This window comes from Phyllopteryx taeniolatus, chromosome 12 (genome assembly GCF_024500385.1).
Source record: "Phyllopteryx taeniolatus isolate TA_2022b chromosome 12, UOR_Ptae_1.2, whole genome shotgun sequence".
Taxonomy (NCBI): domain Eukaryota; kingdom Metazoa; phylum Chordata; class Actinopteri; order Syngnathiformes; family Syngnathidae; genus Phyllopteryx; species Phyllopteryx taeniolatus.
In genome coordinates, this window is record NC_084513.1 from 3,841,787 (window position 1) to 3,865,464 (window position 23,678).

At 39.9% G+C, this 23,678-nt stretch overlaps 1 protein-coding gene across 7 annotated transcripts; it reads left to right on the top strand.

Annotated features, from left to right (window-relative positions):
• Positions 1-1,382: 1,382 nt before the first annotated feature.
• Positions 1,383-22,981, top strand: LOC133486956 (MAGUK p55 subfamily member 4-like). Of its 7 annotated transcripts, XM_061792838.1 has the most exons (20): positions 1,383-2,270; positions 2,742-2,856; positions 6,456-6,511; positions 7,326-7,447; positions 7,533-7,610; positions 8,856-8,939; positions 9,004-9,135; positions 9,245-9,326; positions 11,349-11,434; positions 11,551-11,622; positions 11,701-11,897; positions 13,287-13,372; positions 13,486-13,515; positions 14,266-14,304; positions 14,411-14,578; positions 19,321-19,401; positions 19,528-19,621; positions 19,766-19,874; positions 20,815-20,949; positions 22,676-22,981. In XM_061792838.1, exons 3-20 carry the CDS (start codon positions 6,490-6,492, stop codon positions 22,859-22,861), a joined length of 1,803 nt encoding a protein of 600 aa, XP_061648822.1. In that variant the 5' UTR covers positions 1,383-2,270; positions 2,742-2,856; positions 6,456-6,489; the 3' UTR covers positions 22,862-22,981. The 7 variants fall into 7 exon arrangements, with proteins under 7 accessions (XP_061648822.1, XP_061648820.1, XP_061648827.1 ...); XM_061792836.1 differs by having other exon boundaries at positions 1,384-2,270; positions 6,456-7,447; XM_061792843.1 differs by having other exon boundaries at positions 1,388-2,270; positions 6,456-7,447; positions 8,769-8,939.
• The last annotated feature ends 697 nt before the right edge of the window (positions 22,982-23,678 follow it).

Below are 23,678 nucleotides of genomic sequence, written 5' to 3' on the forward strand. Positions count from 1 at the left end.
AAACAAAATAAAAAAACGGAATGCAATGATTTGCAAATCCTTTTCAACCCATTTTCAATTGAATACACTACAAAGATATTTAATGTTCAAACTGATGACCATTGTTGTTTTTTGCAAATATTCTCTCATTTTGAATTTGATGCCTGCAACACATTCCAAAAAAGCTGGGACAGGGCCAACAAAAGAATGGGAAAGTTGAAGAACTGAACAATGTCATACGCTGTGTTTTTGTTTAGATTATATTTAGTTTGTTTTGTTTTATAATTGTAAATTTTCATCTACGGTCCGTAATATCAAAAGATTCAGAATGTGGAGAACTCACTGCACATAAGAGGCAAGGCCGAATATCTGTATTGAATGTGCGGTGCTTCGATTCTCTCAGGCAGCGCTGCGTTAAAAACTGATATCATTGTGTAAAAGATATTGCTATGGGCTTAGGAAGTCTTCAGAAAACTATTGGGAGTTTAAGTTTGTTGCTACAAATGCAAGTTAAAACTCTATACCATCTAAGGTTAAAAGCCATATACAGTATCACCCAGAAAAGCTGCTGGCTTTTATGGGCTTGAGCTCATCTTAGATAGACTGACACAAAGTGGAAAAGTGTGCTGTGGTCTGACGAATCCACATTTCAAATTGTTTTTGGTAATCATGGATGTGTCCTCCTGGCCAAAGAGGAAAAGGACCATCTGGATTATCAGTGCAATGTTTAAAACCCAGTGTCTGTGATGGTATTGGGGTATGTTAGTGCCCATGACAACTTGCACATCTGTAAAGGCACCATTAATGCTGTAAGGTACATTCAGGTTTTGGAGCAACATGTGCTGCCATCCAAGCAATACCTTTTTACAGGGACGTCTCTACTTATTTCAACAAGACAATGCCGAGCCACATTCTTCTCGTGTTATAACACCGTGGCTCCGTAGTAAAAGAACAAGTACTAGACTGGCCTGCCAGCAGTCCATACATGTCTCCCACTGAAAATGTGTGGCCCGTAATGAAGCGCAAAATATGACAACGGAGACCTGGACTGTTGAGCAACTGAAGTTGTACATCAATCGAGAACGGGAAACAACTCCACCGACAAAGCTTCAACAATTAGTGTCTTCAGTTCCCAAATGCTTATTAAGTGTTGTTAAAGGCAAAGGTGAACTAACACAGTGGTAAACATGCCCCTGCCCCTGTTGTGTTGCAGGCACCAAATTCAAAATGAGTGAATATTTGCCAAAAGACAAAGTTCATCAGTTTGAACATCTTGTACACATCCTGTCTTGACAATCTTATCTTTTTAGTGTATTCTATTGAAGATAGGTTAGAAACGATTTGCAAATCATTGTATTCTGTTTTTATTTACATTTTACACAATGTTCCAACTTCATTGGAATTGGGGTTTGTAGATAGTTCCTTAAAATGAGCACACAAAAAAACCTTTGTAGCGATTCGGGGTGCAGTAACTGCATTCACAATCTTTCATCATTCCCCTACTCCATAATCACCAGAAAGGCCACAAAAACAGAGTATTTAGCCTCAAAGTAAATGTTTTGTAAATTTGACACAACACAGAAAAGAGTGTTCTTAACAACACTGCCAATTAGGAATGATTGAAATAAATCGTCACGTAGCCCATATAAAACGAGGCATGTTTGAGCCATAAAAATATATCAATTAAAGCCTCTGGTGGCTGGAATATATCCCACCAGGTCAACACAGTGACAACGAGGCGCTGTCGAGTTGCAGTCAACATGCTGGCTGTGAGGTTTTTTTTTTTTATATAAATGCATATTTTGAAACTAAAGCATTACATTTAGCTTTGAAAGGCTATATTTTGCCTATAAACGGAAACATTTTTACTCCAACGGGCTATTTTTTGCCTGTAAACGCAATATTTGTCCCATTAAATATGATATTGGCTCACAAAAGGCCGCATTAGATGATCCAATCCACGCACGGCACACACAGCTGGTGACCTGCATGCCTGAGGGCTGGGGAAGTACTTTGCAGACGTTTCTGTTTCCCGTCTGCTGCTGCGGAGAACCCAAACAGCAGCAGCTCGTCCATAACCTCACTGAGGGGGACCAAGAGGGGGAGGAAGAAGGGAGGAGGGAAGAAAAAGAAGGGAGGAAGAGAGGAGCAAGAGGTGCTCAAGAAGAGTGAAAGTGCTCAAGCTGAAGTGCTAGAAAGACCTTCCGTGTGCTTTATGACCTCGAGTCACAAGCGTCGTTCACGATGACCGCCCCCGGGAACAAACAGACGAGAGAGAGGCAGTGACCAAGGTAGACGAGAAGACGCTTCCTTACGTGGAGCGCCTTGCTCTATGTCTTCCTTCCTTCCTTCTTTTCATACACTCCTGTTTCCTTCCTGCCTCATCCCTTCCCTCCATCATTCCTTCACCCTTCTTCTTTACACCATTCTTTCTTCTTTCCTCCCCTCTTTTCATACCATCCTTGCCTCCTTACTTCCATCAATCCTTCCTACCTCCTTTCTTCTATCCTTCCTTTGTTCTTCCATTCTTCCGTCCTTGCTTTCATACATCCATTCATCTATGGCCTTCCTTTCTACTTTCCATACTTCCTTCCTTTCCTCATAAAAGTTAATTTAAAAAGTGTATACCTGCTTTTGTCGCACCCTGTATGTCTCCTCTCCAACCTGGCACGTACACTCACATGACTCGTTATGATGGGCACAGTTTGACCCAGGTACAGATGATTTCCCACTTCCACAATTTCCTGTGGTTTCTTTCACAGTAAACATCCAATGAAAGAGCACATCCTGTCGCTGCTATTGACTGTATGGATTATTTTGGACGGTTGAGTGGCAGCTGCTGTCTTGTTCAACATGCCCTTTGCGTTTCGCACGCATGTAAGTTGGCCATTAGCACGTCGCGTAAATGCCACGTGTCCTAACACGCGTGTAAGTGTTCCATTAGCATGCTTGTCATGAAACACACACATGAAACACACGCCGGCTCTTGTTACTGGGCAGGGTAGACTCCATTAACATTGATCAGGTGTGTGTTCGTGTGTGTGTGTGTGTGCGCGCGCACGTGCATGTGTGTGTGTGTGCGTGACTCACTTATTTTCAAATTAAAGCTCTCATCATCCTGATTTATTTATTTATGTATTTATTTATTTTATCAAATGAAAGAATATTGTAACTCATGTGCAGCGTAAATTCAATGTCATTTTATTTTTAATTCAACGCAAGATAGTTTTTAGTCAATTGAAAACATTTTATTGTATTTTTCATTTATTTTTTTATGGTTTTTACCTCGTTAGTTTTAAGTATAAGTATTTTAATAGTTTGTTTGTAAAATTTTTTCATTTTAATTTCTAGGTTGTTTTATTTTTGTATTATTAAGATTTATATTATGTATGCATGTATGTATTTCTTGGACTTAGGTTTTTTTCCAATTATTTTTATTTTCATTCCTATTTGAAGGCACTCGTAAACGCTTTGTCTTCTTTTTGGATATCAGACCTGTGCAAAAGAGAAAAAAAACAACTTTTTTTTTTTCATCCATCTGGAGCCACAGCGCCCCCTGTTGGTCAACGGCCAAACCAACCTGTTGGACACTTTATTAGGGACACACTGACAGTGCAAGAAAAAAAAAAAAAAACGCTTTTTCTTTCAAAATAATCAACTTTTCTTCCCTAAATAAGTCTGACAATATTCTCCTGAGACTTTCCGACGGTGTCAGCTTTAATGCGTCACATGATGCAGTTGCAATTGCAGTCGTTAAATTAACTCAGAAGAAGTTAAATTGGCTCAGTGCCTCTGGCCTGCGTTTGCCTCTTATTATATACTGTATGTACATCCTTTATAGTTCACGCTTATTTCCCTCGTGCACCCGTTAACTAAATAAATAATAAACATAAAAAGTAGTTGTTGGATGCTCGGAAGCTTCAACTTCAGCCAAAATGGACTCCACACTTAATGCATTGGATCTCTTGCAGACGCCCATCGAATCATGATCATGACATAAATGTTTCATTCAAGTTCAATGAGAGAAAAGTGTACTGGCATACTATTATTGTAAATATAATTATGAACAAAAAGTTGCCAACGCATTTTACAGCATTAAACAATAAATATTTGTACATACATTTTTAAAAAAATTATCTATTTTTTTGTATTTTGATTTGACTTTTTTAAATTATGTAATTATGATATGTGATTGTGATTGTTTTGCATTTGTATTTTTTATGTATTTTTAAATCAAAATTTTAACCAGTATAAATTGAATTCTGTTACCCCCACTTACAGTGAAATAAAAGTGTATTATTACTCTAGTACACTATTATTGTGAATACAATTATAACTTTTTTTTCTAAAGTTACCTAAACATTTGACAGCGTTAACACTTAAAATATATCTATTTGTTATTTACAATTTTTGAAAACGTGTATTTATTTTTTTTATTTGTAGTGTATATTTTTTAATATTTGCTTTTTTACTTCAATAATTATAATAGTTTATTGTTGTTTTTTTTAAATTTAATTAATATATAAACAGAAATAAGTATACCTAATCCCCAGTTTGTCATCGAGACAAAAACTAACTTTAAAAAAAAATACATCACCGCCCTCTAGTGGTTTGTGCTTCTAATTACAGTGTGTTTGGGTGCGTGTGTGCGCGTGTGACTTTTAAGGATTAGCGTCTGTTTTAAGTAAATGTCGGATGTAAAGAGCTAACATCAGCGTGAGTGTCCAGCGAGAAGAACCCGAGGTGAGTTGAAACTTTTTTTTTTTTTTTCACGTGGTTTGCTGTGACTTTTCGCTGAGCGATTAATTTCGCAACGTGGAAAATGTGACTTTGTTTTTGTCGTAATCATGGCGATGACGTACAAAAGGAGCATATCTCACAGCTCATTTGTAGGTAGTGACTGATTTATATATATATTTTTTTAACCATTTAATGAAAGTTAAAAAACAAATCGAAATTCGTTTAGTGTCTAGAGTGGATGCAGAATTTTTTTTTTTCAACCCAAAAAAAAATCACCTTCATTTTAAACAGCGACTGGTCACATGACAAGCGCCATGCTTTAGAAATCACCTGACATTTATCTCCCGTGGCTCTGATTGTGGTTTTAATTCCGATTCGCACTTTCTTAGCAGTTTGACACGAAAAAAAAAAACTAAACAAAAAAGGTTCAATTCCCACAAAACTTTGCAGAGGTATGTGACATGGGTCAAAGCAAAAAAATATTATTATTTTTTTTTTTAAGTTTTATAATTTAAACATTTCGTTAAATTCAAATAAAAATAAGTTTAATTTGTGGTCTGGATACAGAAATTGTTTCCTTTCATTTTACGCAACGACTGATGGTTTAACGCAAAAATACGTTATGTTTGACAAAAATACGTTATGTTTGACAAAAAATATCAAATCAAATCAAATTTTAATTGTATTTTGTATAAAAATAACAGTGTTTTTATAATTCTTGATTTAAAAATAAGAAATTATAGAAATGTAATACAAATTATACCATAAAAATTCTGTTGTATTTTTAAATAATAAATGAACAAAAATATAAAATGAAAAATAGGTGTAGTATTTGTTTTGGAAACAGGACTTCTTTTAGTTTAAATATTTTTTTGTGATTTATTTTTCCTTTTCATTTTTAAATTAATAGGAACACACGCAATAATATATAGGAGCTATTAAAAACCTAGCTACGAAAGTCACTTGGATAAAACTGATATATATGAATTATTTATGCCAAATTAAGACGCTTTTGAGTTTTTGCTCAAATATATACTAAACAGAGAATATATGATATGTCCACTGAAAAGTTTTAAGTACTTATTGGGGAAAAAAAAAAATAATTGCACAATTTACAAGTGTACAATTGACCCTACTTCAGAACTGCAATTTAGATCAATGTGTCCTTATTGAAGATATACAAACACAAATCCACACAAGATAAATTATAAGATAAAAGGAAAAAATTAAATAAATGTACAAATGTACATTTTCAATAGGACGAGGAAGAAGTAAAATACATAACGGGTCCTAACCCCTAATTCTTAGTACAAATTTGACTGATATAATAGTAATAAAATAGGAACCTAATCATATACAGTATACTCTAAGTAGCCAAAAATAACAGGTCTATCTAAAGTACTAAGCTATTAATGTCACATGGATAAAGCTAATATGATAAATGTGAACTTTTGACGCCAAATGAAGACTCGTGTTTCATCAAGTGCTTTCAGACCACGTGACCCATTTGGGAGCGTCTTCTCATCAGAACTGAGCGAGTTCTTGGAATGTGGCTAAGATAAGAAAGCTCAAGCTAAAGCTGGCATGGGTCCACATGTAGAGCCATGCTGATGGAGGCTCATCTCTATTTGTGGCGGTCTAGCTCCCTGGCGCATCCTTGTGGAACAATGCTTCTATACGTAGTCGGAAGTTCCTGCGTGTTCCAGCATCAAACTTGGATGTGCTTTGTTTTGCAGGGCGTGCTGATGTTGTAGGAGGAAATTCGTCGTCATGAAGCCCACTGACGAGGGTGGTAGGAAACACATACACAAAACTGCGCAAGAGGAAGTCATTTGGGCCGCTTCCGGTGTCCTGCTATGAGATTTTGTTTTTGTTTTTGTCCCATCCCCAACAAATTTGAACCACGTATACTAAACAGATCTTTTTTTCTTATCTTTTACCTGGTTAAATAAAGGTTACATTTACAAAACAATATTCAAAAAAATGCAAAATTGCAAATAATCTGTGTTTTGGTAATTGCGTGTGGGTAGAGTATGGTGGCAATGTTTGACAACTTGCCACAAAACAAAACTTTATCAGCTTTTTTTTTTTTCTTTGAGTTTTTAAATTGACCCACTGAGAAGTAGAACGGGCTAACTCCATTTCTGTCATTTTGCAGTAGAGTGATCATTTAAAGTTTTATGGCTGTTGCTAAACATTTAGGAATTGCTGGTGTGTTTTGGATCATTGTCCTGCTACAGAACTCAAGTTCGTTTCAGCTTCTCCTTCAGGATTTTTTTGGTAGACAGCAGAATTCATGGTTTCATTTTTCACAGCAAGTCTTCCAGGTCCTGAAGTAGAAAAACAGCCCCTGACCATCACACTACCACCACCATATTCCATGTTTTTTTTTCTTTCTGAAATGCGGTGTTACTTTTCCGCCAGATGCCCAAAAATGCTTTGAAGCCGCCATTTTAAGATCATTTCGAGGTGTCATACAAGAAGGAACTTTGCCCTGCCTGATTTAAATCGATTGCTACCAATGTCGTGTGGTTGTTTGTATGTATGTATGTGTGCGCGCGTGTGTGTGTGTGTGTGTGTGTGTGTGCGCGCGTATTCGCTTGCAGGTGTCGTTGAGTTGCTGTCCGTGTTTGTGGAGGACGTCAGCGAGGCCGCCAGCAGAAACGTGATTGGTGCTCATCTTCTTCAAGAATTCCTGAGCGCTCCATGGCTGTGTGCCCTGCTGCAGGTACGACAACAACCAGCAGGGGTGTGAGGACTCCTACACACGGTCGTCGCATTGTGATATCGCTTTCTGTCTTCTCTCGCTCCAGATTTATGAGTGCCTGTTGACTTTCAAGAGACTCTGGCCCTGCCCCGTCCTGCCTCACGCCTCGGGACTCTCACGCGAGGTTGTCGCCAACAATTATTACAGCAATGATTAACACACCTGACTAACAGACTAACTTGCTGGCTAAGTAAGTGACTAATTGACTAACTGACTGCCTTAACTGATTGTCTAACTGACTAAAAAAAAAAATTGGCTGGCTGATTGACAGGCTATCTACTTGAATAACTGACTGACTAAGCAACTGATTGAGCGACTGGCTAACTAATTGAATGATTGACTGACTGCATAACTAACTGTCTGACTGACGAGCTAAATCCTTGAATAACTGACTAATTGACTGCCTAACTAAATGACTAACCAACTGACTGACAGACTGACTAGCTAACTTACTAAATAACTGTCTGACTGACCGACTAACAAACTGGATATCTGACTAGTAAAATTAGTGGCTAACAATGGAAAGACTACCTAAAGGTTACTCCTAGTTCCTCGTTGTGATCATTGTACAGTATGCAATGTCCAGGCATCCTTGTTATTTTGATTTTCCTGCCGTTCACTAACATGGAATGCGCTGACTCTTTGCCCCCACTAGCTTTGCGTCATCGTAGTCATGCAGCTCAAAGGAGCATGTCGTATCTACCTATTGTTCACACCTATGGGTGGGATGTTCTCTGTAAGCTTGAATGTAAACCAAAAAAGATTATGCACGAACGTCATAATATGGCTCTAACTGACTAATAGATATTGGATAATTAATAATCTAAATAACTGATTCACCGAATTACTAAATGGGTAACTAATTGAGTACGACACTAGCTGACTGACTGTCTGATTAGCGAATTAAACAAAGTAGCTCAGTAATTTCCGGTGGCCTGGAAGTGCAAAACAATATAACAAATTGTGAAACACTTTTTCCATTTCAGAAAACAAATGAACAAAAGCAGAAACACTTTTACATTTCAGGATTTTGTTCATTTGTTTTCTGAAAACTAAAAGTGTTTTGGCTTTTGTTCATTTGTTTTCTGAAAAGTGTTTCTGCTTTTGTTCATTTGTTTTCTGAAATGTAAAAGTGTTATGGCTTTTGTTAATTAGTTTTCTGAAAATTTTCACAATTTGTTATATTGTTTCACACTTCCAGGCCACCGTAGTAATTAGCTGACTGACAGACTAACTAACTATGCAATAAAAACATTCATGCTCACTACATTGTCTCTTTCAGAAAAGTTGTAACAGCAGTTGGTCAAGCTGCCCCACCCTTCACACAGGTTAATATTAACCATGGGTTGTGTTCCGTGCTGTTGTTGAGGTCCAGGGCGTGCTGCACATGGTCCAGACTCCTTCCGTGGAGGCCACAGAGCTTCAGATCCTCCTCAGCTCTCCACATATGAAGGTCCTCCATCTAATCACTTGCCGGGTCCTTAAGCCCAAGCATAACGGTTTTCTCCTGCTGTCAGGCCCTGTTGTCCTGTCACGACGCCGTCGCTCAGGCGGACTTTGGACCTGTCATGGCACCGCTACCCGACGTGCTGCCCGAAGATGAGGAGGCCGTCAGGATCGTTCGTTTGGTGAAGAAGGAACAAACTCTGGTCAGAACAAATCGGAAAAACCTGAGTGGTGAACAACATACCTATTTGTCCTCAATGTGTGTGTATGGGGGGGCGTGTGCCTGTGCATGCTTGCATGCATGTGTTTCAGGGGGCCACCATAAGGAAGGACAAGGAGACAGGAGAGATCTTTATCGCCAGGGTGATTCCTGGAGGACTTGCGGACCGCAGCGGTGTGTCAATGTGTGTGTGTGTGTGTGTGTGTCAAGTCAAGTTTATTTGTATAGCCCTTAATCACAAAATAGTCTCAAAGGGGTTCAGTTGGCAATGATTGACGCCCCTAATCTAAACCCCCCAACCAATCAGGCAGAGGGAAACCTCAAAACCCCATTTGGGGGAAAAAGGAAACCTTGAGAAGGCACTTCAGACGGGGTGATCCTTCTTACAGGATGACCAGGCGGTAATGGATGTCGAGTGGGCAACATTTATCACAGTCTGGTGCTGTACAATGTTCATTACAATGGCAAGATGCTGTTCAATGTTCATAAAGATGGCATAAGAGTCCATTTAAAGAGAAAAGGTGCCGCAGGGTAGCGCCTTCGGTTGTTCTGCCTCAGGACCTGGCCCGGTCGGGCAGAGCAGAGTCCTCCATGGCAACAACTCCGGGGGAAGTGGTCCAACTCAGATCTTGTCCCGGTTGGACGGTGCAGAACCCAAGCAGCACCATCCTCAGATTCAGTCAACGTCACCTAGCCCTCTCTCCGAGCAGGAGATTAGGGGAGAGGAGATAGGACAAGCGGCATTAAAACAGGCCTACATGTACTTTAACCGAATGCCAAACAGAATAAATAAGTCTTAAGTCAGGATTGCATTAATTTCATACATTCATAAATTTCTACTGAGGTAGCATGTCTAATATCTACAGGTAGGGGATACTGGAGACCGAATAGAAAATGCTCGAGAGCCTGCGGACTTCATTCTGGCTCTTTGAGTCACCAAAAGACCAGCATTTTGCAAGCATAGGTTCTGGGACAGAATCTACGGTACAACTAAGTCAACGAGATACAGTAGGAGGGTGCTAACACGTGTAATATTTTATGAGTAAATAACAGGACCTTAAAATCGCATCTCAAGTAGACAGGGAGCATTGCAACGCAAGTTGGCCAGAAAGGGGGTAATATGATCGAACTTTACACGGTGCGTCCTACCCGAGAGATAAGCTCTAAACCAAGAAAGTGCTGGGCCTGTAATACCGATATGCATTTCAAGGTGATCTAGTAGTATATTGTGATCAACGGTGTCAAAGGCAGCGCTGAGGTTGAGTAATAATAGTATTGATGAGGTGTCGCAAACCATAGCTAATAAAAGATAATACATCACTTTTGCAAGGGTGGTCTGCCCTGAATCCGGACTGAAGAAGTTCAAATAGATTGCTAGATGCCATGTGATCATGAAGCTGGTGTACTACATTTTTTTCAAGAATTTTTTTAAATAAATGGGAGATTTGAGAGTGGCCTATAATTGCAAAGACTCTCAGGGTCGAGGTTGGGTCTTTTAAGTAAGGATCGAATAACGGCTGTCTTGAAAGCTGCAGGTACAGCGCCGGAGGAGAGTGATACATTTATAATATTTAAGATTGAAGGTCCTAAGATTAAAAACAGCTCTTTAACAAGTTTTCTAGGAAGAGGGTCGAGCAAGCATGTTGCCTGTTGCCGCACTAACGAGTTTTGTGAGTCTGTCAAGAGATACTTCCTCAAATGAGAAAGGATAGCCGGATAGGTATACTTTGCACTTCTTTACAAATATTTTATTTTATAAAGATTATTTATTAGGTTTTAGTGATATTGTTCAGCAATATCTCAATTTGGCAATTCATATTTTAGTTATTTTGAATGTATTTGACATTCATACTGATTTCAAAAATAAATCAAGTTACTCACTAGTTACTCAGTACTTGAGTAGTTTTTTTTATGAGTACTGTCTTACTCTTCCTCAGGTAATTATTTGGAAGACTACTTTTTACTTTTACTTGAGTCATATTATTCTAAAGTGACAGTACTCTTACTTGAGTACAATATTGGGCTACTCTACCCACCTCTGATTTTAACTAAGTCTCGCAAAAACCAATCATATTAAGATTATGGTCTCTGATAAGATCATTGACTAACAAAGCTTTTGAGGAACGTGATCTAATAGTCATAAGACCGATTTTCATTGTGTGTGTGTGTGCGCGTGTGTGTGCGTGTGTGTGTCAGGTCTTCTCCATCCCGGAGATCTTCTGGTGGAGGTGGACGGGAAGCCACTAGTGGGCTTGGAACCCGAACAGGTCATCCAGATTCTGGTTGGTATCCGAGCAAGCGTCACCACATGTTCCTCATGGTCCTCATGTTCCTGGTGTGTCTCAGATTATTCGTCTTCCTCATCATAATCCTCTATCTTGTTTGTTTGTGTGCTTAGATGAGGTCTGAGGGCACCATCCTGTTCAAGGTTGTTCCAAACGGATCCCAACTGAGCAGCACCAACAAACCAGTGAGGAACCTTCAGCAAACTTGTTGAGAAAAGCTCATGTGAGAGATGTTTTCTGAGTGTTTTCTTCCTCTGTGTGAGGTCTACATGAGGGCAATGGTGGACTATTGCCCCCTGCAGGACTTGGCCATACCCTGCCCTGATGTGGGGCTGGTCTTCAGTAAGGGGGATGTGCTGGAGGTCTTGGACCAATCAGATGGGCGCTGGTGGAAGGCCAGGAAAATGAGCAGCTCGGCCTCCTGCACTGGATTGATTCCATCCCCTGCCACGTTGAAGAGGTTACCTCACACGGCAACTAACTAACTAATTGAATGGATGACTGATTAACCAATGAGCTCGCTAACATACTACAGTGCCTATATCTTAGGGCTGCACAATTAATCGAACTTTAATCGTGATCGCAATCTTGGCTGCCACGATTAAATGAGCCTGATCGTCGGCGATTTTTCACATTTAAAATGTGGGCACTGAGGCGGCACGGTAACCGACTGGTTAGCACGTCTACCTCACAATTCTAATTACCCGGGTTCAAATCCGGCTTCCCTGTGTAGAGTTTGCAGGTTGTCCCCGTGCCCGTCTGGAGTTTTCTCCGGGTACTCCGGTTTCCTCCCACATCCCAAAAACATGCATGGCAGGTTAATTGAAGACTCTAAATTGCCCATAGGTGGGAATGTGAGTGTGAATGGTTGTTTGTTTATATGTACCCTGCAATTGGCTGGTGACCAGTTCAGGGTGTCTCGCCCATAGATAGCTGGGATAGGCTCCAGCACACCCGCGACCATAGTGAGGCTAAGCGGTACGGAAAATGAATGACTAAATGAATGTGTGCACTACTGCAAATGAAAAGTGCTTAATTTGTAGCAGTCCCTGCAACTCAGTCAGCCAGTCACCAGGGGGCGAACGCATGGTTAAGGCTTTATTAAGCCTAGTTTCAGGAATTGTCATGTATGTGGGTATCAGAATGTTTTAAATTATGTAAACAGTTTTTATACTTTACATATTTGAGACAAAGATTACAACAGTACATGTATTTACTTAAATCTTTAATTATAAAACTTTATACAGTAATTAACATTCATTAACATTGCCTTCTGAGAGAGGCGAAGAGGCTTGCGTTGGTGGCGGAGGAGAGGCTCTCACTTGACTCGTAGAGGCTTTAGGTTCACTCGGAGACTCTTCTGATGGAGGCGCTGATGGTGTAGCTGGGGTTTTACCTGGGAGAAAAACACGGTGATGGGTAGTTGTTGTCTTTGTTTTTTCTTTTGCTTCAAAATTCCCCTGGGCCCCCAGAGTAATTTGAATGCACCATACTTTTTACTTTTACTTGAGTATTTACTGTATGTAAAAATAATCAGTCCCAAGCCCAGATAAATGCAGAGGGTTGTCATCCGGCTTAAAACTTTGTTAAACAAATATGAGCGTTCATCCAAAGAATTCCAACTGGATCCACGGCTACCTACCTACCTACCTACCTACCTACCTACCTTCCTACCGACCTACCTACCTACCTACTTTAACTATTTAACTAACTGCCTACATAACTCCCCCATAATGTGACATGTGTTACTGTATGTCAATGTAAGATGTTGTGTGATTGTGATGTGTATTATGAACACACAAAATGTTGTGATGTTGATGTGATGTGATGTTTGTGACGATATCATCAGTAAGCAGAATGAGCCAAGGGAGGGTAAGGAGCGTACGGATAACATCAAGGACGACGAGTGTGGCAGTGGCGGAGGCGGCAGAGCACGTGAGGACCATCTCGTGACATCACCACCAATCTTACACAGAGCTGATGCTAATATGTTTCTCCCTTCTTGATGCTGATCAATGTATTTGTACACTGAATGTCTTCTGTTTCAGAGGAGGAACCTCAAGACAAAGTCACTTCAGGTAATATACAGTATAGTGTATACAAATCTTTGTACACTTCATATAGAACATGTTATACACTGTTAACATAGGACACTGCACTTAACAGGCTACAAACGTTTTAATAAATGACGTGTTTTTTGTTTTTGGGTTTTTTTTTGTCCACCGGCCCAGGAAAAAACATATTTTGGTAGGTAAGTCAGTCAGTCAGTCAGTCAGTCAGTCAGTCAGTGAGTGAGTCAATTGGTTGCTTGACAGACACGGTGGCTCAGTCAGTTATTTCATTAGTTAGTTAGCCAGTTGGTTAGCAAGTCAGCTAGTTGATTGGTCAGTCTGGCAGTCAGTCAGTTGGCTGGTCAGTCAGTTAGTCAGTTATTTACTCAGTCAGTCAGTTAGTAGTTAGTTAGGTAGTCAGATAATCAGATGGCCGGATGGTCGGTCGGTGGGTTGGTGGGTCAGTCACTGACTTCATTAGTTAGTCAGTTGGTTGTTTGGTCAGTCAATAAGACAGTTAGTTAGTTTGTCAGCCAGTTATTTATTTATTCAAGTCAGTCAGTTAGTCAAGTAGTCAGTCGGTCATTTGGTCAGTCAGTTAGTTGTTAAGACAATTATTCATGAATTTGGTTTGTTTGTTAGTAAGTTAGTTTGTCAGTATTTGTATGTCAGTCTGTTTGAGTTAATTGGTTAGTTATTAAGTTAGTAGGTGAGTGAGGTAATTAGTTATTTGTTGTAATGATGTGATGCAGTGTGATGTGTTGTCATATTTTTCAGAGGCAGAATTATCAGATATTCCTGATGGTCTCTACCTCAGTAAGATTATTCATTTGTTGACTTTTATCAGTTTATTTACTGTACTTCCAGCATGATTTTTAGCTGGATTACAAATGTCCTGAAATAAATGTCATTGTGTTCTCAGCTAGTTTCCGTCGTAGTTTCTGTCTGTTGAGGAGGTCGATGTCCAAGAGGCGGCGTCAGTCCTGCACCAGCATCAGCGCCTCCTGCAGCACGTTGGCCACGCCCTACGAGGAAGTGGTGCACTACCGACGACCCCCGCAGGACCGCCACCGCCTCGTCATCCTTGTAGGTGAGAAGAGCGTCACTCGGCACCGTACCTTCTAACGTGATAAACAGTGTCAGCAAAAGTCAGCCCCGTACCTTCTTCCGCATAACAGAGGTCATTACTTCCGTCAGATCCAAGCAGGAGAGACTTCATCATTTATTAGTTGGTTGGTCGATCGGTTGTTTGTCAGTTAGTTGGTCGGTCAATCAGGTTATTAGTTTGTCACTTACTTATTTAGTCATTTGGTTAGTCAGTTGGTTGCTCAGTCAGTTAGTCGGTGAGTCCGTTCGTTAGTTAGTCCATTAGTTAGTTAGTTCAGTAGTCAGTCAGTTGGTAGGTCAGTTCACCACTTAGATAGGTAGGTATTCTGTTTGTTGGTCAGTTAGTCCACTGATTAGTCAGTTACTCATTTAGTCAGTCAGTCAGTTAGTTAGTTAGGTAGTCAGGTGGGTGGGTACTGTAGATAGGTCGGTAGATAGGTAGTTAGCTTATTGTCAGTCAATCAGTCAGTCTGTAACTTGGTTAATCAGTTGATTAGTCAGTAACTCAGTTAGTCAATCAGTGTCCATTGGTCAGTTAATCATTAAAGTAATTAGTTTATTAATAATTAGTTAATCAGTCAGTCAGTTGCTCATTTCATTAGCTAGGTAGGTAGGTAGGTAGGTAGGTAGGTAGGTAGGTAGGTAGGTAGGTAGGTAGGTAGGTAGGTCGGTCAATCAGCCCGCTGATTGGTTAGTCAGTTAAAGGTCCTCTTCAATAATTTTTTAAAAATTATTTTCTATCATCTTTGATGTCTTCCTACCTGGTTTACAAGATAATTTGGGTTGAAAATGCCCAGACAGTCCTTTTTCAAGCTATTCTAGTTGGTCTTTCATTGAAGGTTGAGAAGGTTGTATTTCTCATTAATATGCGACATGTAAATAAGCTTTGCTCTGATTGGCTTGCTTATCTTCTCAATGTAAATATGGAAAACAGCTTCGCTCTGATTGGTCGTTATCTTGGGGGCCGGGCCAAGCATTCATAATGATTCTCAGGACTAAACCCGTCTGAACACACTAGAAACGAGCCTTCACATATGTCGCCGGATAAACACTGTATTTGGCAACCCATTCAGTGGGGCCACGACCGCCATTCCTGACAAGCACACGAGGTGCATTCAGGGACACTACATAAAAGGGAGTGAACGTGTTCTTCGGTGGTTCTTTTGTAATACAGTACATAACTGGAAAAATGTAGTACAAGAAAAAATATTATTTGTTTCAGAATGCTTAAGTTAAAACACTGTATGATCACACTGTGATAAAATAGAATTTATTTTGTTTTGTAATATAAGTCAGCCAGACCTACGAGGAATGCAAAGTTGTCAATGTCCTTTCACCATCGTTCCTGTCATACTGTGTTATGTGTTTTTATTTGCACATGAAGGACAAAAGTCCTGTTTGTGTTTTATTTGACGATTTTTGTTCTTATGTTTTGGAGATTGTAGGGTGAAAACTGTAGCTGGCTACTAGTGTGGACTAAATGGGTGGCAACAATGGGAAAATGAAATTTTGAATTATGAACTACGAACTGAACTAATTCATTTTTGGAACGGTGAACTGAACTTTGAACTAGTTTGCGTAAAAAATTAACTTTCCTAACAACGCTCACCATTGCTGTGGACTGTTGACCAAAAATATTTAAAGTCCTCCATCCTCGCTATCTCTTGTCCTGGAGCCCAGTGCTTCTCAATTGTTCTCTGTTACGACCCCTCCCCCCTTCTCCTAGTAAGAAGTAAAACATTTGCAACTGCAGCCCCCGTGAGTACACCTCCATATAACATTGTATATAAAGGATAATCTAATCTAATCCTTATAAACATTGAAGAAAGTACTTGTACAAAAGAAAGAGATATAGACTGCCATCTACTGCAGTGGAATTACACTTTATTCTAGTACGGCAAATCATGTTCTTCAGGGTCTCACACGCCGCCCCTGTCATCGCAACGTGACCCCCCAGGGGGTCGCGTCCCACTATTTGAGAAGCACTGCTGTAGCCTCACTCTTCCCCCTCCACCCTTCTCATTCATTCACATATATTCTGTTTTACTTCGGCTAATCTTCATTACTCTCCTTTCCAGTGCATGTCTCCAACTTCTGAAATGTTCTTCCACCTGCTCCCTGCTTTCATTGCAGATCACAATGTCATATGCGAACATCACGGTCCGTGGGGATTTCAGTCTATCCTTATCTGTCAGCCTATCCATCACCACTACAAACAGGAAGGGGCTCAGGGCCGATCCCTGATGCAGTCCCACCTCCACCTTAAATTCGTCTGTCACACCTACAGCACACCTCACCACTGTTCTGCTGCCCTCGCACATGTCCTGTACTATTCTAACATACTTCTCTGCCACTCAAGACTTCCACATGCAGTACCATACAGTTCCCCTCTAGATACTCTGTCATAGCCTGTTTTCTAGATCTACAAAGACAAAATGTAGCACCTTCTGACCTTCACTGTACTTCTCCATCAACACCCTCAGAGCAAATAATGCATCTATGGTCCTCATCCTAGGCATAAAACCATACTGTTGCTCGTAAATACTCACTTCTGTCCTGAATCTAGCCTCCACTACTCTTCCCCATAACTTCATTGTGTGGCTCGTCAACTTTATTCCTCTATAGTTCCCACAGCTCTGCACATCAGCCTGGTTCTTAAAAAAAAGCACCAGCACACTTTTCCTCCATTCCTCAGGCATCTTTTCGCCCGGTAGAATTATATTGAACAAGCTGGTCAAAAACTCCACAGCCACCTCTCCTAGATGCTTCCATACCTTCACAAGACCAGCAGACCAACATTTTTCATCCTCTTTAGCGCCTTTCTAACGTCCCCCTTACTAATCGCTGCTACTCCCTGGTCCACCACACATGCCTCTTCGACTCTTTATTTCTCTCATTTTCCTCATTCATCAACTCCCCAAAGTATTCTTTCCATCTATCAAGCACACTGCTGGCACCAATCAACACATTTCCATCTCTATCCTTAACCACCCTAACCTGCTGTACATCCTTCCCCTAATTATCTCTCTGTCTGGCCAACCTGGATAGATCTTTTTCTCCTTCTTTAGTGTCCAACCTGGCATACATGGCGTCATCATATGCCTCCTGTTTGGCCTTTGCCACCTCTACCTTCACCCTATGTCGCAGCTCCATGTATTCTTGTCTCCTCTCCTCGCTCCTCTCAGTGTCCCACTTCTTCTTAGCTAACCTATTTCCTTTTATGATGTACTTTGAGGTTCCACTACCGAGTCTCCTTCTCCCCTTTCCTACCAGAAGATAAGTACTCTCCTGCCTGTCTCTCATATTATCTTGGCTGTAGTGGTCCAGTCTTCTGGAAGCTCCTCCTGTCCTCCTCCCTGCTGTTATCGCCCATGATCGATCCAGAATTCTTTGGATGAACACTCACATTTGTTTGGCAAAGTTTTAAGCCGGATGCTCTTTTTGAGGCAACCCTCTGCATTTATCTGGGTTTGGAACCGGCCTACAGTTCGCACTGGTTTGAGCCACCTGTTGGGCTGCATTAATGAAATAATAGCCCATAATGTAATAAATGTGCCCTTTTAAAAATGTAATAGGCCCATAACGTAATACCTTGCCAGTAACGTAATGAAAATCCTTAACCTAAAATGTAAAAACTAATAATATAATAATTTATTACACTTTTCGCTAATTATTACGTAGGTATATAAAAATAATAAAAACATCTTTCCAAATGTAATAACTGAGCCCATAATGTAATAATATACTAAAATCTCTTTAACTTTTTATTTTTAGATAATACTGTAAAATTACATTTTACATTTTATTTATATATATATCCATCCATCCATCCATCCATTTTCTGTACCGCTTATCCTAGGGTCATGGGCGTGCTGGAGCCTATCCCACCTATCTTCGGGCGAGAGGTGGGGTACACCCTGCACTGGTCGCCACCCAATTGCGGGCACAAATAAACAAACAACCATTCGCACTCACATTCACAACTACGAGCAATTTAGAGTCCTCAATTAACCTACCACGCATGTTTTGGGGATGTGGGAAGAAACCGGAGTACCCAGGGAAAACCCACGCAGGCACGGGGAGAACATGCAAACTCCACACAGGTGGGGCCGGGATTTGAACCCCAGTCCTCAGAAATGTGAGGCAGATGTGCTAACCAGTCGTCCACCGTTCTGCCTTTATAAATTTATATTAGATTTATTACATTATGGGCTGTTATTACGTTTGCCGTTTTTCGTCTAGTACTTTCAATTGACAAATCACATAAATGTCAAACTTCAACCAGGTCACAGACTCATTTTGACCTATGTTTTGCATAAAACAATGGAAGAAATTGGATTTTGATAGACGGGGACCTTTAACCATTTAAGTAATTAGTTAGTAAATTAGCCAGTTGGTTGGTCAGTTAGTTAGTCACTCACTTGTTCGGTTGTTCAGTCAGTTCAGTTAGGTTGGTAGGTAATCGGTTAGTTTGTCTGTTAATCAATTAGGTTGGTAATTAGTTAGTCAGCCAGACAGTTAGTCAGTCTGTCAGTTAGGTCATTCGTAAGTCTGTTAACCAGTTAGTTAGTTAAAACAGGAAGTAACCTACTAGCGAGCTAAAGAATACCACATTTTTGTCATGTTTGTAAACAATTTGACCTTTGTGTTGTTTTCTTGCCTTACTGTTCATTTTCTGGTGTTGTCTTTTTTTGTATTCTTGTTCATATTGTGTACGCTGGGCAGGCGCATCAGGCGTGGGGGTCAACGAGCTGAGACAGACCCTCATCCAAGTCAAGCCAGACACCTTCCACGGACCTGTACCACGTACGGCAACGCCTCCTTCAGGCTCATTGTGACCACTGCACGTGAACACACACACGCACACACACGTTCAGTGAAACAAACAGTAAGTCACCGAGCACTGTTTTGTGCTGTGACTGGCTGCTGCAGACACTACCCGACCAATCAGAGCATGGGAGCAGACAGGCAGGGAGTATCACTTTGTCACCAAAGAGCTCTTTGACTACATGCTGTGCAGTCACAGGTGAGCTTCTCTTTGGCTTTCACCCTCGTCACACACACTTGACTTAAAGTTTGTGTTTGTGTCTGTGTGTGTGTATGTGTGTGTGCGTGTGTGTGTGTGTGTACGTGTGTGTGTACATGCGTACGTGTGTGCGTTTGCGCGCAGGTTTGTGGAATATGGCGAGTTTGAGGGCCACAAGTACGGGACCAGCATTGATGCCATCAATGAGGCCATCAAACTGGGACGTGTGTGCATCATTGACATCGAACCACAGGTAGGAATACATGTAGCATAGTTGTAGTACTATGTAGCACAGCAGTAGTACCAGTAGTAAAACAAATAGCAGACTGTAGTAGTACCGGTAGAAATGCATTTATCATAGTAATAGTACCAGTAAGTGTAGGATAGTACTTACCTAGTTGGACTAGTAGTAATATGTGTGTAATAGTAGTTGTACCAGTAGTAATACGTGTAGCATAGTAGTAGAAGTAGTAATAGTAGTAGTTGTTGTTGTAGGAATACATGTATCACAGTCATAGTAGTAGTAATACCCGTAATTATATGTGTATCATAGCAATAGTAGTACAAGCCCAATTCCAATGAATTATTTTCTAAAAACAATAAAGTTGATCAGTTTAAACATTAAATATCTTGTCTTTGTCGTGTATTCAATTAAATGTAGGTTGAACATGATTTGCAAATCATTGTATTCTGTTTTTATTTATGTTTAACACAATGTCCCAACTTCATTGGAATTGGTTTTGTAGTACAAGCAGATATATCACCTACTGTATAGAGCATAGTAGTAGTACCAGTACTGATATGTGTCACATAGTACCAGAAGTAATGTGTGTAGCACAGTAGTAGTAGTATCAGTAGTAATGCTTGTAGCACAGCAATAATAATAATAATAATAATAATAAGTAATACATGTTGCAAAGAAGTAGTAGTGGCTGTAGTACTATACAGAGCATATAAGTAGTGATGTGTTGCATAGTAGTATTACAGTAGTAATGGGTTGTAGCATACAACTAGTACCAGTAGTAACATCGGTACCGTTCTAGTAGTGCCAATAATAATATATATCGCATAACAGTAGTGCCAGTAGAAATATGTGCAGCATAGTAGTTTTACTAATAGTAGTACATGTACCATAGTAGGAGTACAAGTAGTAATACATTGAAGTGTTTTACTGCGTATCGGTTATGTTGTAGAATATTCCTCCTCTGAGGACCAGGAAGTATAAGCCGTACGTGATCTTCATCAAAGCTCCCAGCTTGGAAAAACTCGCTCAAACTACAGAGAACGCCAGCATCGTTTGCACTTACCAACACAACAGAAACTTCACCCTAAGATTGCGCAGTACACGTACATACATGTGTACATACACACATACATACATACAATACATACATACAAGGTAGGGGTGGAACTGTTCACGAAATCCTCCTTTCAATTCGTATCTTGGTTTTGTGGTGACGGTTTGCTTATCGGTTCTGTTTGGTAAACGTTAACTCTTAAGAAATTCAATTAGTATTGTCTAGTTAGGTTAAAAGTGAAAGAATGAACACAGGAAGTATGTTGACAGCATTATCATTAATTATTATTACTGTTGTTTTTGTTATATGATTATTTTAATTATTTTTATGAATTAGAAATATATCTTTGTTCATCTGTCTATGCCAGCGGCATATAGTGACAGGCAGAACAATGAAATGCTCTTCCATTGGATGGCAAAAGGTACAATAAACCTGTTTATCCACCTGTTGCAATTTATATAACAGAATAAGTCATGGCTCCTGCAAATATACCAGCTTTGTGTTAGGCTAAATTAGCCCTGATTTCACACTGAATAAGTATTTCTTTTTAGTAAACTGAGCCAAGATCATTATGTCAGTACTCTTACGTTTTATGATATTTTAGATTTTTCTCATGTTAAATCTGTGCCTTGGCTCAACAACGGTTGGAAAACACTGATCTAATCATTAATCTCTTAAATAAAAGCTCAAGTTATTAAATAAATTCCATATGATGCACATAGACTGACATGTTTGTACGAACAGCGATTTCCAGCGAGTTGTAATCTGTCCAATGTATGCTCTCAGGCAGTGGCTTGCAAAGGTTAGCAGGCCAGTCTATCTCTTTTACAACGAAGCCACACAGTCGTAACACGTGCAGAACGTGGCTTGGCATTGGCTTACTGAAATAAGCAGGGACGTCCCTGAAAAAGACGTTGCTTGGATGGCAGCATATGTTGCTCCAAAACCTGTACAGTTAATTACCTTTCAGCATTAATTATGCCTTCACAGATGTGCAAGTTACCCATGCCATCAGCACTAACCCAACCCCGTACCATCACAGATGCTGGCTTTTGAACTTTGCGCTGATAACAATCCGGATGGTCCTTATCATTATTGTCCCGGAGGACACGACATACATAATTTCCAAAAACAGTTTAAAATGTGGACTCATCAGATCACAGCACACTTTTCTACTTTGAATCAGTCTATCTCAGATGAGTTCGGGCCCAAAGAAACCGGCCAGTGGCGTTTGTGGTTGTTGTTGGTTTATGGCTTTCACTTTGCAAGGTAGAGTTTTAACTTTTACTTTTTACTTTTACTTTCAGCTTTTTTGGAACATGTTGCAGGCATCAAATTCAAAATAAGAGAATATTAGCAAAAAAACAAAAAAAACACTTTATCAGTTTGAACATTAAATATCTTGTCTTTGTAGTGTATTAATTGAATATAGGTCGAAGAGGATTTGCAAGTCATTGTACCTGGTTTGTCCATGTAATTAGTTATTCCCAAACACTGCATACATACTGGACATACATACATACAAACATACATACATACATGCATATGTAACCTACCAACTTACGTGCACATCTAACGAGCGACTGACGTGCTTACATACCTATCTAGCTAGCTACTGGCCTACCTACTTAATTACTTACCAACCTAACTAGCTACCGAACGACAAACCTACCTCACCTATCTACCTACTGTATTTAGCGAGTGACCTACCTACTTCAATACTATTTAGCCAACCACAGCTGTATGTGTGCTACAGAAGGAGGACATTAATGATCTGATGGAGACATCTCGGCAGATGGAGCTGAAGTACAAACATTTGTTTGACGAAGTGCTAGTCAACGAGCAGCTAAACGACACTTGTGCTAAGCTATACGTCGCCGTCCAGCGGGCGCAGGAGGGCGCTAACTGGATACCTGTCAGCTGGACCCGAACCCAGGACTAGTTGGTCGCTAAACATGAACTAGCCCAGGGGTCTGCAACCTGGGGCTCCAGAGCCACGTGTGGCTCTTTCATCCTTCTGCTGTGGCTGTCTGTTTCCTAAAAATAAAGAATGTGTATTTAATTTTAATTTGTTTTTATTTTAGTTAGTTCATTTTTTCAAATGTAACTCTAAATGTTAAGATTATGGTGCACTTGTTAACATTCAAAATAAAGCGCTTGTTTTTTTGGTTTCTCAAAATATGCATGATATATAGAGTTTACACATATACTGTATATACAGTGGTGCCTTGAGATACGAGCAGAAGTGGGTAGAGTAGCCAAATATTGTACTCAAGTAAGAGCACTGTTACTCTAATGTGACTCAAGTACAAGGAAAATAAATACAATAAATAATAAATAAAATCTTTACAAATTAAAATCAAATTAAGGAAAATTCAGCTCCAAGAAATGGTCTTATACTATATTGTTTCCACTTGTTAAACAGCCCAATAGACTCACCAGGCAGAGATGACAAAAACAGGAACAAGGCAGCAGAGGATATAAAAAGCAAACACACCCCTGTTCAAATACCAGGTTTTTGTTTTGTAAAATAATTTGCCAATCCATTCCAATTCACTTTTTTTTATATAGCACAACTTAAACAGACACAAGTTTCCCAAAATGCTGTACAATGCAATAAAAACACAGCAAAAATACAAAATAACGATATCCAGCCATCCATCCATTTTCTGTACTGCTTTATCCTCACAAGAAGAGGCTTCAAGTTGTTAATTGCCACAATTAGAGTTCAGTAAACTAACCATAAAACAGAGAATTAC

Bases quoted from the DNA above. Each gene is read 5' to 3' on its own strand.
- LOC133486956 (XM_061792836.1), top strand. From the start codon at position 7,241: ATGTCGTGTGGTTGTTTGTATGTATGTATGTGTGCGCGCGTGTGTGTG. The intron at 11,435-11,550 runs GTTGGTATCCGA...TTGTGTGCTTAG, and splicing joins AACAGGTCATCCAGATTCTG to ATGAGGTCTGAGGGCACCAT. The intron at 11,623-11,700 runs GTGAGGAACCTT...CCTCTGTGTGAG, and splicing joins TGAGCAGCACCAACAAACCA to GTCTACATGAGGGCAATGGT.